Genomic DNA, 15,342 nt, shown 5'->3' on the forward strand with positions numbered 1-15,342 from the left:
ATGGATTTTTCACGCTGTTCTTAAAGAATGTTTCAGATTTTATATAAATAAGCTTAATTTATATTAAATCTAAAACGTCCTTTTAAGAATAGCGTGAAAAATCATTGTGCGCCCTAATGGACTACTAGTCTGTGGTGCGAGGCGGAAATGGAAATGTTTAAATGCATTTCAAATGTTTAATTTTATTTTCATCTGCAGTTAAGTGCCAATTCATGTCAAATATAATGCAGGCGAACTAAAAACAGTTGTGTCTGTGCCTTATAATTCGCTTTTGTTTAGACAAATATTCAAGCAGATAGCCAGCAGTGTAGCTACTACATCAAAACAATAGTTTTACCGTAACCTAGCTTTAAACTACGAATCTCTTTTAGCTTGGGACTGTTTCCACACACACTGCAGGCAGTGCATGTGCTGTGCTTATCTTCTGCTGCAGCGGAGCAAGATGACTCAGCTCTTTGTCCAGTGTCATGTGACTGCTTCAAGGCCACTGTGCTTATGTGGTGTTTCCCTGTGTAGTGGCAATCAAACAAAAATGACTGAGCAGGACTCCATTATACAGGGTTCCAGAGTTATTTCCAGGTCTGGATAAGTATGGAAAAAACATTTCTAGACTACTGCCCCTATAAAGTTTTCTAAAATATATAATTAAGAATTTCAAGCAGAATGTTTTCATAGCAAAAGACAAGTTTAGTACACAGCCGAACACAGTTGAATACATTCAAGGCGCGTATTTTCACATCGAATGTGCGTGTGCCACTCGAGCCAGCAACCGATAAAGCAGCAAACAATCATCTGAATCAGTCTTTACTCGGCCGTTTGGTGATCATTCAACATCAAAACACGATTACAGTATCATACTGATGTGTCAGAGGTGAATAAATGCAGGTTATAAAGCGTTCTTCTCATCTTGTAAACGCATGTCATCACTTTGAGAAAACCAATGAAGAAAAAAACCTGAAAATAATATTTACAGGTGACTATTATATACCAAAAATAATGCTGTATAATCCATTTATGTTAAAAATGGTCTGAAAAATCTACGGAAAAGTTTGTAAATTTGAGTCTGGAAAAGTATGGAAAGGAACATCCTGATTATAAAAATCATTGTGTTTATTATACATTAAACAAATTGTCATTGCAAGATTCAGAAGTGCACCATCTCACAGGCAAAAGTCTGCATTACATTAAAAAAAGATTTGAACAAATCAAAGAAAAAAGTACAAAACCCAAATAAACAGTCTTTAAATACTTGTATGACAAATTAAGTTTACAGAACATAAGAGGTACATAAGAGTTCAAGTCATTAAGTGCATTTAATGGAATTTACCTACAGACTCATCTCATACGCTAGAATGTCACATTTCATCTGTTTACGCGTCTCGAGACATTCTTCCGTGCCACATGCTGCTTTTAAAGTCGACAAGACACAGAAGTTGTGATAGTGGTTTCTTCAATATTGTGATGTATATTCGAGTGAAACGGCTTCCTGAACAAGAAAAAATGTAGGGCGGGACTTAACTTTGTCCATCAGGAATTGATTGGATCGTTGTGATGTCATGTGAGTGACAGGTTGTCCCGCCCTCGCGCCATGTCATCAGTGAAGAGATGATTTGATCAAAGATTACCATAAAGATAATTATAATACTTAAATATTCCATTAAAAATGATTTGCCAATCACCATTTCATGGTGACTATAACTAGACTGACATTTATGGCTGTTGCACCGCCTCATGTGGCGTTTTCAGCGTCTCATGTCAAGTTATAAATTAACTTTTTAAAAACGCATCTCGAGAGACACCGCGAGAACAAGTTCCATGTGAAACGGCCCCTTTAGTTTCCCGTTTCAAGTCGCAAGCTCTTGATTCCGCAGAATTCTTGGACAAGGCACAGACTACAAATTACAGCGGTAACATGACATTCTTTCACCATAACTTATAAGAAATTCTTGAATGTGTTTCTAAGTAGACAGCATCTCTGAGCGGGATTTCAGAGGCCTTGGACATTTGTCAGCATAATTGATCCCTCATTCAACATGTTCTGACTGATGATGAGTTACTCTTGAGGGAAGGTTACATCACAATCTGCATCATCTATTATAGTGAATGTTTGGGAATAAGTGGTGCAAATCATCAAAGCTGCATCAAACAAGAGACCCAAGTAAGCAAATGATGTATAACCCTGAAACACTAGACAGCTTCGTACCCGTCTCGCCTTTAACTCTGAATGAGGTTTATTCAACCTAATGCACTATAAATACGCATCATGGCCTCACTGTAAGCAGCAAAACAGCCTGAGGTTTCATTTTTTAGAAGTTAAAGCTGAGAACTGAGCGTTGTGATGATTTTTGGCCAATATAATAATAAATAGTCAGCTTCGCACTTAGCAGACTTTGGTAAATGACAGTTACATAATTGAACGCTTTACCCTGTCTAAAAGTGTGTGGAGACTGTAGTATGCGTACTACCACAGTATGAATGGAAAGGAGTCTTGTTCCCTGTTTCAATAAATAATAACGAGTAACACATAAAATGTAAACTTGTTTCGGGGGTTATGATCGGGTGTTCAGCAGAAGTGCAATGAAAGAGTGATTAAACATTTGATTTGTGACTGTTTTACCCTGTTGGAACAGGGGTTTTGTGTATTGCAACCTTTGGGACGACATTCAAGTGGAGGATTAGGAGCATGTTTACTCTTGAGGTGAGGCAGTATTCATACTGGCCAAGGTTTGCCCTTCGCAGGACTGTTGTCCGTCTCCATGTCCATTTCTACAAAGTCAGCAGTGCCATCATCACTTCCCTGTGAGGTAGAGTCTCTGTCTGGTGTTTGCTGGTCATTTCTCCTCCTCCCAAGGCAGAATCCGGATTTGGCTGGACGGACCAGTCCAAGAAACAGAGCCCCTACTCCCATTCCAGCCGCACAGGAGTAAAAGGCTGATCCGTAATTGTCAGTCGTGTCTACCAGAAAACCTGAAACACCAAGATTAACATAAATGTGTGGTGGAGGCTAATTTAAAGTAAAGACTGGTGTAGTGTTACTCCTTTTACATTAGCACAATGACCATGTCAAATTTTTCATTTTATTAATCTAAAATTTAATTGAGTAAACAATTTTAATCAACAATAATTTGGATACCCCTTTATTTTCCATGCGTGTAAAAATATCTAGCTGCTTTTATATTCTAGTAAGGGGTGCCATCATATTTTCATCTATTTTATAAAACCCCTGTTCTGTTTGCTAGTTGACAGAAGCTGTTTTTACCTCCTAGAGGTGGACCGGCCAGTCCTGCAAAGCTCTGGATGCAGACATAGACGCCAACAGCCGATGACATCCTCTGAATGCCAATCACGTCATCTTCAGCCAGCATGGGGATGTGGCTGGAGGCCACGGTGCCCAGCAGGAAGCCATAGAAACAGGAGCAGGACATGAGCCCCCAGAACTCCGTGACAAAGGTGAAGATGACCAGCACCGGACACAGCAGCACTGTGCAAAACAGCAGAATGTAGATCTTGCGAACGGGCCTGCGATTAAGGACCCAACCCATGGACAGACGACCTAGAATCTCAGCCACGGCCATTGCCGAGAGCATGTAGGTGGCGCTGTCACGCGGCACGCCTCGGCTCACGCTCAGCTCAATGATGTAGAGCTGCGGAGCGAAGAAGCCCAGCGTGGCGAACAGGCCAAACAGTGCGTAGCAGTTGAAGCTGGCGTCCCTGAGCACGGAGAAGTCCAACAGCTTGGGCCTGGAGACCCTCGAGGTCTCAGTTAGCACTGGTGGCTCGTCCTCAACGTTTTCTCCTTCCTCTTTTTTCCTAAGTGCTTCTTTCTCTGCAGAGTCCCGCTCTGTAGATTCCAGGCCAGACAGGTTGATCTGAGAGGAGGTGACGGACTGGACCCCTGAGTCCACAGAGCCAATAGAGGTGTGTGTGAATTCGTTCTCCAGGTCATATTTGGATTCCGGTTCTTTAAGGGGGGATGTGGAACCCTCTGGTGTGGCAGGCTCGGGTTTAATTACTATTGGCTTCAGCAGAGCCCCACAGACAATGATTGAGGCCTGCATAACCCCAATCATGATCAAGCAGTAACGCCAGCCGATCTGCTCCTTCAGCGCATTCAGAGCTGCAGCATGAATTCAAATAAAGACAAGTTTTTCAGCAGGTCTAAAAAACATTAGGCTTTTTTATGACTATTCAAATGTATTTGACTCCCAAATAGGCTTTTATCATGTTATGTACATGCTTGGCTAATCTGTAACATTCAAAATAAGTTTGCAAGTGCTTGTAAAAGTTGCCTGTGCCTAAATATGAATATTCTGTCATTATTTACTCAGCCTTATGTGTGACTTTCTTTCTTCTGTGGAACATAGAAGATATTTTGAAAAATATGTATTTTTCTAAGTCCAATATTCCAATATCCAACAGCTGAAACATTTTTCAAAATATCTTCTTTTTGTGTTCTGCAGAAGAAAGTCATTCATATGAAAAACGTGAGGGTGAGAAAATAACACAATTTCTATTTTGTGTGAACCACCCAGACGAATCTATTGCACAACCTCGTCGATCATACCTGGCGCGAGGGCTAGCAGGGAGAAGCATTCTCCAGTGGAGGCTATGGATGTGACGAGGGAGCGGCGCTTGCTGAAGTACTGCGACAGGATGGTGACTGTAGGCAGGAAGGTAAGGCAGTAGCCCAGGCCTGTAAATAAAATGCAAAGAGGGAGATGACAGCCACTGGTCTCTTCAACACAAGGGGCTCAGGTGCGCAAAGAACCAGGCCGCTCTCTTCCGTGGGACAAACTTGACAAAGGGCTGAAAGAAAACTGTATTTAAAAGAGACAAAAAAAGAGACAAGGAGAAGATCGGCAAGGTTAGGATCAACTAATAGTGGCGGGAAGGGAGTGTTTTGAATTTTGGGGAAAGCTAGCAGTGCATCTTTAGAAAAATCTGGAAAAATAAAAGGAGGTCACACTTTAGTTTAAGGTCTAAATCTCACTATTAACTAACTATTAACTACGACTTTTGCCACAATAAACTCATAATTACTACTTCTTAATAGTTAGTAAGGTAGTTGTTAACTTTAGGTATCAGGTAAGATTAAGGGATGTAGAATATATATGGTCATGCAGAATAAGGCATTAATATGTTCTTTATAAGTACTAATAAACAGCCAGTATCCTAGTTAAAAGTGAGAACTGAACCCTAAACTAAAGTGTTACCCAAAAGGATTATGTGGTCATAATTTTCAAATTTTGTTTATAGAAAACATCAGCCCTTTGGAACAATAAATGAAAGAGGGACATGTGGACTGATCAGCTAGAGTGTGAACATGTTATTTAGTCAAAATGAAATATTCAAACATCTTGGCCTGGTTTCACAGACATGGCTTACATTAAGCCAGGATTAGACCTCAGTTCAGTTAGGACATTTAAGTAAACACGCCTTGGGAAAAAAAACATTGGTGATCTTGAGACAAAACAATGGCACTGACATAATTTAAGATATATTTCTTTCAGTTAAACCAGTTAATAAAATGCAGTGTTATATTGGGGTGTTTAAAATGTGCATTGTGAGATATTTAAATGAATTACTGTCTATAGCTTTCTACAGATTCCTTTAAAGAAGGAAATTTGAAACAAGACAATTTCACTTTGGGAGAATGTGCTTGAATCTCATTAACGTCAGTTTGTGTGTGTTACCGCATGAATGTCAACGCATGAAAACACTCCACCCAAAAAACGCTATAGAAATTCATCATGTTATATAAGGGTGTGTGTTACTAAAGGTGTCAGGGATAACAAGTCATATACCAGACAGCACTGATTGAATTCCCTATCTGTGTCTTTGAAAAAAAGAACATCATGTTTGCTAGGGAAATACAGTAATATAGTAATCAAATTTTTTTTTTTATAATTTAGTGATATTACAAAAAATACTGTTCAAAAGTTTGGTGTATTAATGATGTATTCAAAAGATGTATTAATGTTTTTGAAAGAAGGCTCTTATTCTCCCCAAGACTGCATTTATTTTATAAAAAAACTGTAAAAACAGTAATATTGTAAAATATTTCTATTTAAATATGTTTGCTAATTTAATTCATTCCTGTGATGGCAAAGTTGAATTTTCAGCAGCCATTACTCTTCAAACAAAACACAATGTATGGAAAATACACTCACCTAAAGGATTATTAGGAACACCATACTAATACTGTGTTTGACCCCCTTTCGCCTTCAGAACTGCCTTAATTCTACGTGGCATTGATTCAACAAGGTGCTGAAAGCATTCTTTAGAAATGTTGGCCCATATTGATAGGATAGCATCTTGCAGTTGATGGAGATTTGTGGGATGCACATCCAGGGCACGAAGCTCCCGTTCCACCACATCCCAAAGATGCTCAATTGGGTTGAGATCTGGTGACTGTGGGGGCCATTTTAGTACAGTGAACTCATTGTCATGTTCAAGAAACCAATTTGAAATGATTCGAGCTTTGTGACATGGTGCATTATCCTGCTGGAAGTAGCCATCAGAGGATGGGTGCATGGTGGTCATAAAGGGATGGACATGGTCAGAAACAATGCTCAGGTAGGCCGTGGCATTTAAACGATGCCCAATTGGCACTAAGGGGCCTAAAGTGTGTCAAGAAAACATCCCCCACACCATTACACCACCACCACCAGCCTGCACAGTGGTAACAAGGCATGATGGATCCATGTTCTCATTCTGTTTACGCCAAATTCTGACTCTACCATCTGAATGTCTCAACAGAAATCGAGACTCATCAGACCAGGCAACATTTTTCCAGTCTTCAACTGTCCAATTTTGGTGAGCTCGTGCAAATTGTAGCCTCTTTTTCCTATTTGTAGTGGAGATGAGTGGTACCCGGTGGGGTCTTCTGCTGTTGTAGCCCATCCGCCTCAGGGTTGTGCGTGTTGTGGCTTCACAAATGCTTTGCTGCATACCTCGGTTGTAACGAGTGGTTATTTCAGTCAAAGTTGCTCTTCTATCAGCTTGAATCAGTCGGCCCATTCTCCTCTGACCTCTAGCATCAACAAGGCATTTTCGCCCACAGGACTGCCGCATACTGGATGTTTTTCCCTTTTCACACCATTCTTTGTAAACCCTAGAAATGGTTGTGCGTGAAAATCCCAGTAACTGAGCAGATTGTGAAATACTCAGACCGGCCCGTCTGGCACCAACAACCGTGCCACGCTCAAAATTGCTTAAATCACCTTTCTTTCCCATTCTGACATTCAGTTTGGAGTTCCGGAGATTGTCTTGACCAGGACCACACCCCTAAATGCATTGAAGCAACTGCCATGTGATTGGTTGATTAGATAATTGCATTAATGAGAAATTGAACAGGTGTTCCTAATAATCCTTTAGGTGAGTGTATGTCTCTTCTTTAAAATAAAAATTAAAACATAATCAGTTTTCACAATGTCATGCCACGCCACCCTGAGGAAAAAAAAATTCAGTAACACGCCGCATTGGCAATAAAATAACGCAGTGCAAAATTTCTTAAAATACTGAATAAATTCATCTTCATTTACTTTACATATTTTGTTATGGAACAATTAGGGTCCCAAAATATGTATCGCACATATAAACTCACACAGCAGGTGAATTTACCTGCAACGACTCCCATGGTGATGTACATCTCAGTTATGGTTTTGGTGAAGGCCGTTGTAATAGTGCCCAGGCTAATCAGGAACCCACCGAGCATGACGACAGGCCGATAGCCAAACCGGTTGCTCATCACTGTGGAAAGAGGAGCTGTGGGAAAGATGGCGCCAATTACAAACATGTTTGAGAAACAACACAGTGGGTCTATGCACTTCCTTAAATTATCCATTTATGGTGGTGTCATTTTTACAGCAAGGGCATAAGACAGTATCACTAGCAGCCGCAGGTTTAGCTTTGGTTCGCTCTCAGACTGCTTCTGTTTGAACAAGAATGATCTTTTGAAGCCCTTTCAGCAGGAAAAAATGTGAATCTGTCCACTGAGTCATGAAATGGTGGCGCTGCTTTGTCACTGGGCAAAGTGAGTGAATCTCTAGTCAGCCATCACAACAGTCGGCATTTCTTTCACAGCACAGTTCAGCTCGCTCTTAGCACAAATGCCAAGATGAAAAGATTTGCTTGGAAGTCAGGATCTGTTTGACAGGTTCACACTGAAAGACCATAATATGTGATATGTTTTAAAGGGACAGTTCACCTAATTATGAAAAGTCGGTTTAAACCTGTTTGACTTTATTAATTCTTTGGAATATAAAAGAAGATATTTTGAAGAATGTTGGTAACCAAACAGTTTTGGAGTCCACTGACATCCATGGTGGGACAAAAAAACATTCAGACATTTCTCACAATATCTTCTTTTTGAATGAAAGGGTGAGTAAATGATTACAGAATTTTCATTTTTGAGTGAACTATCCCTTTAAGGCATGGGAGAAATACAAGGAAATCTCAGATCTGATGACACAGCTTGTTTCTTAATTTCAGTTTGTACCCACCTCTTTTGAGATATGCCTGGTATTTTTATAATGACCAATTTCCCCTTCAACTTCCCTAAACTAAAACTGAGTTGTGTGGTCGCTGTAGAATAAAACCTGCACTGATGATGAAACAAACTATGTGAAACTAAAAAATAGTAAACAATGGCTTCTACTACTGATGTCTCAAAAGTGTTCACCAGAAAACAATCTTCTTGTATTATCATACATTAATGTATTTTTCACTTGTAAAGCTTAGCCTACCATTTGTGCAAACACCATTTGTATTGTGAAAACAAACACTGTGAGGTACAACCAGCGCTATCGTACTGTATCTTTAAATGTCTTGACTGAATTACCTGTGAAGGCCATGACAAAGACACAGATGGAGACGACCCAAGACACTCTGCTGTTGGTTTCATTAAAGTCTCTCATTAGGTCCTGGAGGAAAATCCCAAAAATCTTGATGATGCCGTAAGTGAAAACCTCCACGAAGAAGAAGGTCACAGCCACCATCCAGCCCCAGCCTCCATCTGGCACCTCAGTGTACACATTAGGGCTTGTGCAGCCCTTCAGGGCTGACATCAATCCTGTCATGATGGACACTGATGTTTCTATAAATGTAAGCAAAGTGACAGTACAGAGAGTTTTAGATGTATTTCCACACCGGCTCTGATGGTGTCCCCGTATCAACTTAACAGAGGGCTTTGTTTGCAAGCTTGTCTTTAATCTGCCTTGTCAGCTGGATTATTTTACCTTTCAAGGTGCTACAAATCCATATGCATAAAATCCTTATGTAACCACTGTTGGGATATTATAGAAAAAAGGGAGTGCCAGAGTCAAGCAACACTTTACACTTTCATATATATAGGCTATATTGCGAATAATCGCATCTAACAAAAGTTTGTTTATATAATATATGTGTATACATATTATTATATATATAAGTGTGTGTGCATGTGTGTGTATATACATATATATATATATACACAGTAGTCAACATTTGAAGTGAATCAAAACCTTTCATCAAAGTTATACATGAATTTTGAACAATACCCGTTCTTGCCTTAGGACAACTTTGATGAACTTTTTTGATCCACTTCAAGTGTTGACTACTGTATATGTGTATATATATATATATATATATATATATGATAAAGTCTATTTGATTTGATATATATATAATAGCCAGGGTTCTCAAGTCTCACGCATTGGCCGTGAGACACACGCAATTCAACCAGTTCACACGCTCACACGCCACACCGTGTATTTCTCACGCTGAAAAGGCAATGCCAACCAAGTTGTCCTGCAAGCTTTATATATAACGTTGTATACGAGGCGCAGGCACACAAAGTGAAGCTTCCTGCCGCCAGCACGTATCTCGGCCAGATTGCGTTCGTTACTAGGCAACATAGATGCGCGAACCATAGGCGGGAACACACGGAAGTTGACGGAAAATTCTCGGCCGCAGTACGTTCGTTACTAAGTAACCAACAACATCACGCGAACACACGTCGTGATCTGGTCGTGATGGAGAAGGTAAGTTGGAATTAAGAAAGCTCGTCTAACATTTTTAGGCCAGAACATTAAATATATAAATGTTATCAAGGCGTCAAAATGTGCAACAAACACTTACAACACAAAACACATTTCATAAGCTGCAGTGTGTACTCTTGTGTACACACACACACACACACACACACACACACACACACACACATGTAGTGTTTTAATTTTTTATGGGGACTTTCCATAGACATAATGATTTTTATACTGTACAAACTGTATATTCTATTCCCTTACACTAACCCTACCCCTAAACCTACCCATCACAGAAAACTTTCTGCAATTTCACATTTTCAAAAAAACATAACTTTTTTGATTTATAAGCCGTTTTCCTCATGGGGACCAAAAAATGTCCCCACACGAACAAGGATTTCGGATATTGCCATCCTTGTGGGGACATTTTGTCCCCATAATGTAAGGTTTACCAGGCCACACTTACACACACACACACACACCTTAATACTATGTCATTTGTTTACAATAGGGTAGGGTTAGACTAGACACATTCAAAATGCAAAAAGATTTGTTTTTCCAAACTGTTTGGAGCAATTTGTTATATTTTTGTATATTTGTCATTTTTAAATATAACATTAAAGAGTAGCCTATATTTGATGTGATTAATTGCTCTGTCATTTATCAGATTTACCAATTGTTATAATTTCAATTTGTGCTGGTTAATTATGAACAATGGTTAAAATTGGGGGGCGGGGACGGACGGACGGGCGGGGGCGGGGCTCCATTAGGGCTCCTCCCCTAACCGCATGTGATCTCACTCCAAGCTTTTGATAAAACTTGAGAACCCTGATAGCGCTATAACTCCATTGCGCTATTATTGGATATGATCGGTTAGGGTGAATCCGGCCAGTCATGTAACAGCTGTGTCGTCATCAGAGCTCATGCGGCCCCTCTTGAGAAGCTGCGCCGGCTGAGTCAACCGCCTGCTCTCGAATCTCTCTCGTGGTACTTTGATGTCATACGTCACAGTGACGTGGCGTCAGTGCTGTCTCAAGTCAGACAAAATTTCTAACTGTTCATAATAAAGTTCGTAAAAAAAATAAAAAAAATCTAACCGGCATGCACTGCTTCAAGTCAGCTGCCGATCGGTCTACGCAGCGCTGCATGAAGTCAAGTGGTGCTCAATGCAGAGCCAAATTACATACAGCTCCACCTCTCTGGACTTCAAACGGGTGGAGTGATAGAGTTATGGGTATGGTTAGGGTGTGGTTGGAACTTCTAGCTCCATCCATTATGCCCAAATTACATCCAGATCTAGACTTAATGCTTCACCCATGGCTCTGCAGTGTGTAGCCTCTCCATTAAGTCGTATAAGCCTATCAATGGCATTAATGGGAAGGCTAATGAAAAAGTAAGTAAGCAACTCAGTTATATATCTTATATATATATATATATATATATATATATATATATATATATATATATATATATATAGATAGATACTTATATATCACTGCTTTATGTCAAAATCAAACTTGAAAACATGATGAATGTGTTTTTTTTTTGTGAGCAATCAGCTTGGGGAAATTAAAGGTACATCTTCGTGTCTGTGGCCTTGTGAACAAGCTTGATGACTGCTAAAAATAAGCTGACTATTAAAAAAAAAGCTGAGCTTCAGTTCACAAATAATATATAGGCCTATTGTATGAAATTGTTATTGGCTTTAGTGATTATTTTGGAATAAATGCAAAAATGCATAATAACACTAATTTGGTGACATTTATACTTGGTTTTAATAAATAGAACATTACATAGTTAGTGTAAAATACAAAAGCAGAATTGTATTTAGTCTCTCTTTTTTTTATGTAAAGTTTATTTAACCAGGAAAATTAAGTGTAACAGTAATATATCTGACATAGGCATTATTCATTTAATTAAGTCAATAAATGACTAGCTTACTATCATAAAATAGTACATCATGTGACGCAATAAGTAACTTTATCATGCAATAAGGGCATCTGTCCTTAGACGCGCTAGAAAAAAATGGCATTCACATGCTATACGTTAACTGTTACTTTGGGTATAAATCGTTTTAACTTACCGAGACGTTGACGAAACTGCGGAAAACTCGGGATGTTGAAAGAAAACAAAAAACCAACAGCTCTAGTTGGCTTCTTTGTAAAAGTGTTAACCAGAGATCATCGTTCCTGCCCTGAGCATCCGCAGTCACTCCTGTGGAGAGCGCGAGTCGTTAGTAAGTCACAACCGAGTGACATATATTTAACTATATCGTTTCCTAGTTTATGTTCGACTACATTAACAACTTATAAATACTGCTTTTATACTAGATCAAGTATTATCTGCCAGCTCTCTGTCTCTGTTTCCTCTCACTGAAGCTTGGCAGATTTTATACCGGCTGAAGCCGGTATTCGAGCTCGTGCACGACTGCTACTGCGACTGCACTACTGAATCGTGAACGCGCATTGGACTTAGTGAACTGGCTGGGTGGACTCAAATTATCATAGGCAAATTATCTCTGCTATCTGTTTAAACAGAGAAACAAATCCTTACAAGACCTGGAGCTCATATGTCTGAAGAGTCAATATATCACAGCACTGAATTAAATCATTTGTTATTTGACTGCAACATCACTATCCTTCTGTAAAATGAAATATAGTTATATGAAAATACAAGTATTTCAAAATGAGTTTTAGTTAACAATATAAATCATCTTATGAACAGCATTTTGAATAATCAAGACTGTGTGAGGAATTTGAGGATCATAACAGGACTGTATTGATCTAAATGCACGAGCATGCGCATGCCGGTGAGAGCTGTGGGGGACTCGGGACTCAATTCTCGTGCACGTGAAGCATGATAGGAGCCGGCCGGGTAAAACAGGTTTATTCCAGTTCTGTCTCCAGCATGAGCTTACTCATTAAAGATTGCATTATCAGCGTGCGTTTTAATGGCACCATGTAAATACGGACGGAAATGTAAATATTTGTTAAACACCTTTCAAGGAGATTCCTTAAAACTCCGACATTTTGGTTATTTTTTACATTGCCGGCTGTGACGTCACATGCACATCCTCCTTCTTTTCACAGACACCCGGGTGACGTGCATCCATAGACAGTAAGCGTGCATCTAGGAAACTTGTAGCGGTAGTAAAGCAAACCTTGATGAATGCATGGATTTTTTTACAGTCTATGATGAATACACATGAATAAACATGAATACCCAACTATAACACAAAGCCGTCGTCACATTTAAAACAGGTTTTTTTCTGTTGCCATATACTGAATACGTTTTTTTAGGACTGCTTTAATAAAGTACGTAGTTTGTGAGATGAAGGGTTCATGGATGCTGGCTTAATAATACATAAAATATTCTATATAGGCCTATAGTGGGGTCCAAACGTCTGAGACCACCAATTTAATATACATATTTTTGATTTTATAAGCACAACAGTTCTTAAAAAGTAAAAAGATAATTTAAAAAATGAAAAAAAAAATTTTTTTGCTTCAACTTAACAAATTTGTCTAAAACCTGACGATCATGAGGTCTCCAGCATGATTTGAGATCACCCAAAAAGTATCTTGAACTTCAATAAAAGGAACATCTGACAAATCTCACATGTATGTTGAGGCAAAATTGGTTCATTTACATTTTTTTTTTAATCCTTACATTTCTATCTTATTTCCAATTACATTTCTAAAAAGTTAAATTAAATCTAAATCTAAATAATTTCTCTATGCATTTATCAGTAGATTATGCATTTATCTTTCCAGGCGGCCTTACAGAGGCCTGTCATTGAGAGATAAGTAACCAACCGACTTTGTTACCTAAGAATGGCTTGCGTCATTCCCTTTAGTAATTAGGTGTTGAAAGCTTGTGTTGTGTTCAGCACACAAAACAGAGGCATGTGTATCAGATTTAACTGCAGATGATATGGTGAGGAATATAGGAATCCATCACTTATCGAAGACAGAAGGATAACTCCAAATCGTGTTTGTCTAATTTACTATAATTTATTATTTTATTTATGTTTTTGAGATTGTTTTTCACAGAAGCCTTAGTAATAATTAACATCATAAGATGTTGTTGTTACACAGTAGATTTAACCATAACAAGAGTTCATATGATCATTAAATGCTGACTTACAATGTCAAGTTAAATTATACACTGTGTACAGTCAGACTTTAACAAACAAGATTACAGGGCAACGCTCTGTCCTCACAATGAATAGCTGACCATCATTTTAGCTTTACTACAATGTAAGGGTGAAAGTAGAGCACTGAGTTGCATCTAAATATTCGTCGTTAATGAGTAATGATATTTACTTAAAGTGTCCCCTGTGAAATTTTTTTATGTGTTACAGTTATCATTTCGGTAACTTGAAGGAGATATCAGGTATGCGTGTGTCTATGCCAAACCCTGCATCGAAGCAGAAGACGCAATAATGTTCAGTACCCTGGACAGCTCATTTATCACACTCCTATGCAAATAATTGTCGTTTGGAATGCTCAAAAACTCGGGAATGTGTTCATTTCAGGGCTTTTAGGTAAATACTTTAAGAGTTTATCATCAATACCATTCTGAGAATCTGCATTTTTATATGCTTGGAGGCATCAAAAGGTCCCAGATATTCAAAGCACCTTGTCATATTGGTGATTTTATGTTTGTTTTGCTGTCCTTTCCCCCTTCCAGATGTGCGTTGCTTCAATCATTTTAAATCAAATTTGCATTTGTTAATATATTTGATAACTGATTGTAGGCTTTATCTGACTCCATAGCCCAAGGATGTAATATATGCAAATACTCACAGCGGGGGAAAGCTAAAAAGAAACAAAAACAATGTCACTAAAGCATGTTCATTGTAGTGCTTTAGGTGTATGTACAAAGTGTAATTTATGGATTTATTCTAAATGAGCCATTTTTAGAATCTGTTTTAACTTAATTGACAGCACAATTAATTTTTGTTTGATGGCACATTCTTTGTTTTACACTGTAAGATATTATAAGAGGACCTTTTAAGCTATAACAGCTCAGTATCACTTTACAATAAGTATTAACAAATTCCATTTGTTAACATTAGTTAACATGACCTAACAATGAACAATACTTTAATAGAATTTATTAATCTTAGTTAATGTTAATTTCAACATTTACTAATACATTAAAATCAAAAGTTGTATCTATTAATATTATGTAATACCCCTGAACATTAATATATACTGTAATGTATGTAATGCAATCTGAACAGCTCAGTTAGTTAATGCTAATGCATTAACCAATGTTAACTATGGGACCTTATTGTCAAGTGTTACCCTGCTCA

The 15,342-nt window shown here is 38.5% G+C and overlaps 1 protein-coding gene across 1 annotated transcript; it reads right to left on the reverse strand.

Moving 5' to 3' along the window:
- Window positions 1-1,100: 1,100 nt before the first annotated feature.
- slc16a6b (solute carrier family 16 member 6b) lies at window positions 1,101-12,471 on the reverse strand. Its single transcript, XM_084405248.1, has 6 exons — window positions 12,106-12,471; window positions 8,843-9,097; window positions 7,624-7,767; window positions 4,565-4,693; window positions 3,260-4,117; window positions 1,101-2,967 (listed from the first exon to the last, which is right to left on the reverse strand). The coding sequence occupies exons 2-6, from the start codon at window positions 9,078-9,080 to the stop codon at window positions 2,711-2,713; spliced, it is 1,626 nt and encodes a 541-aa protein (XP_084261374.1). The 5' UTR covers window positions 9,081-9,097; window positions 12,106-12,471; the 3' UTR covers window positions 1,101-2,710.
- Between the last annotated feature and the right edge of the window lie 2,871 nt (window positions 12,472-15,342).

The sequence above is a fragment of the Rutilus rutilus genome (assembly GCF_951802725.1).
Source record: "Rutilus rutilus genome assembly, chromosome: 1".
NCBI lineage: Eukaryota > Metazoa > Chordata > Actinopteri > Cypriniformes > Leuciscidae > Rutilus > Rutilus rutilus.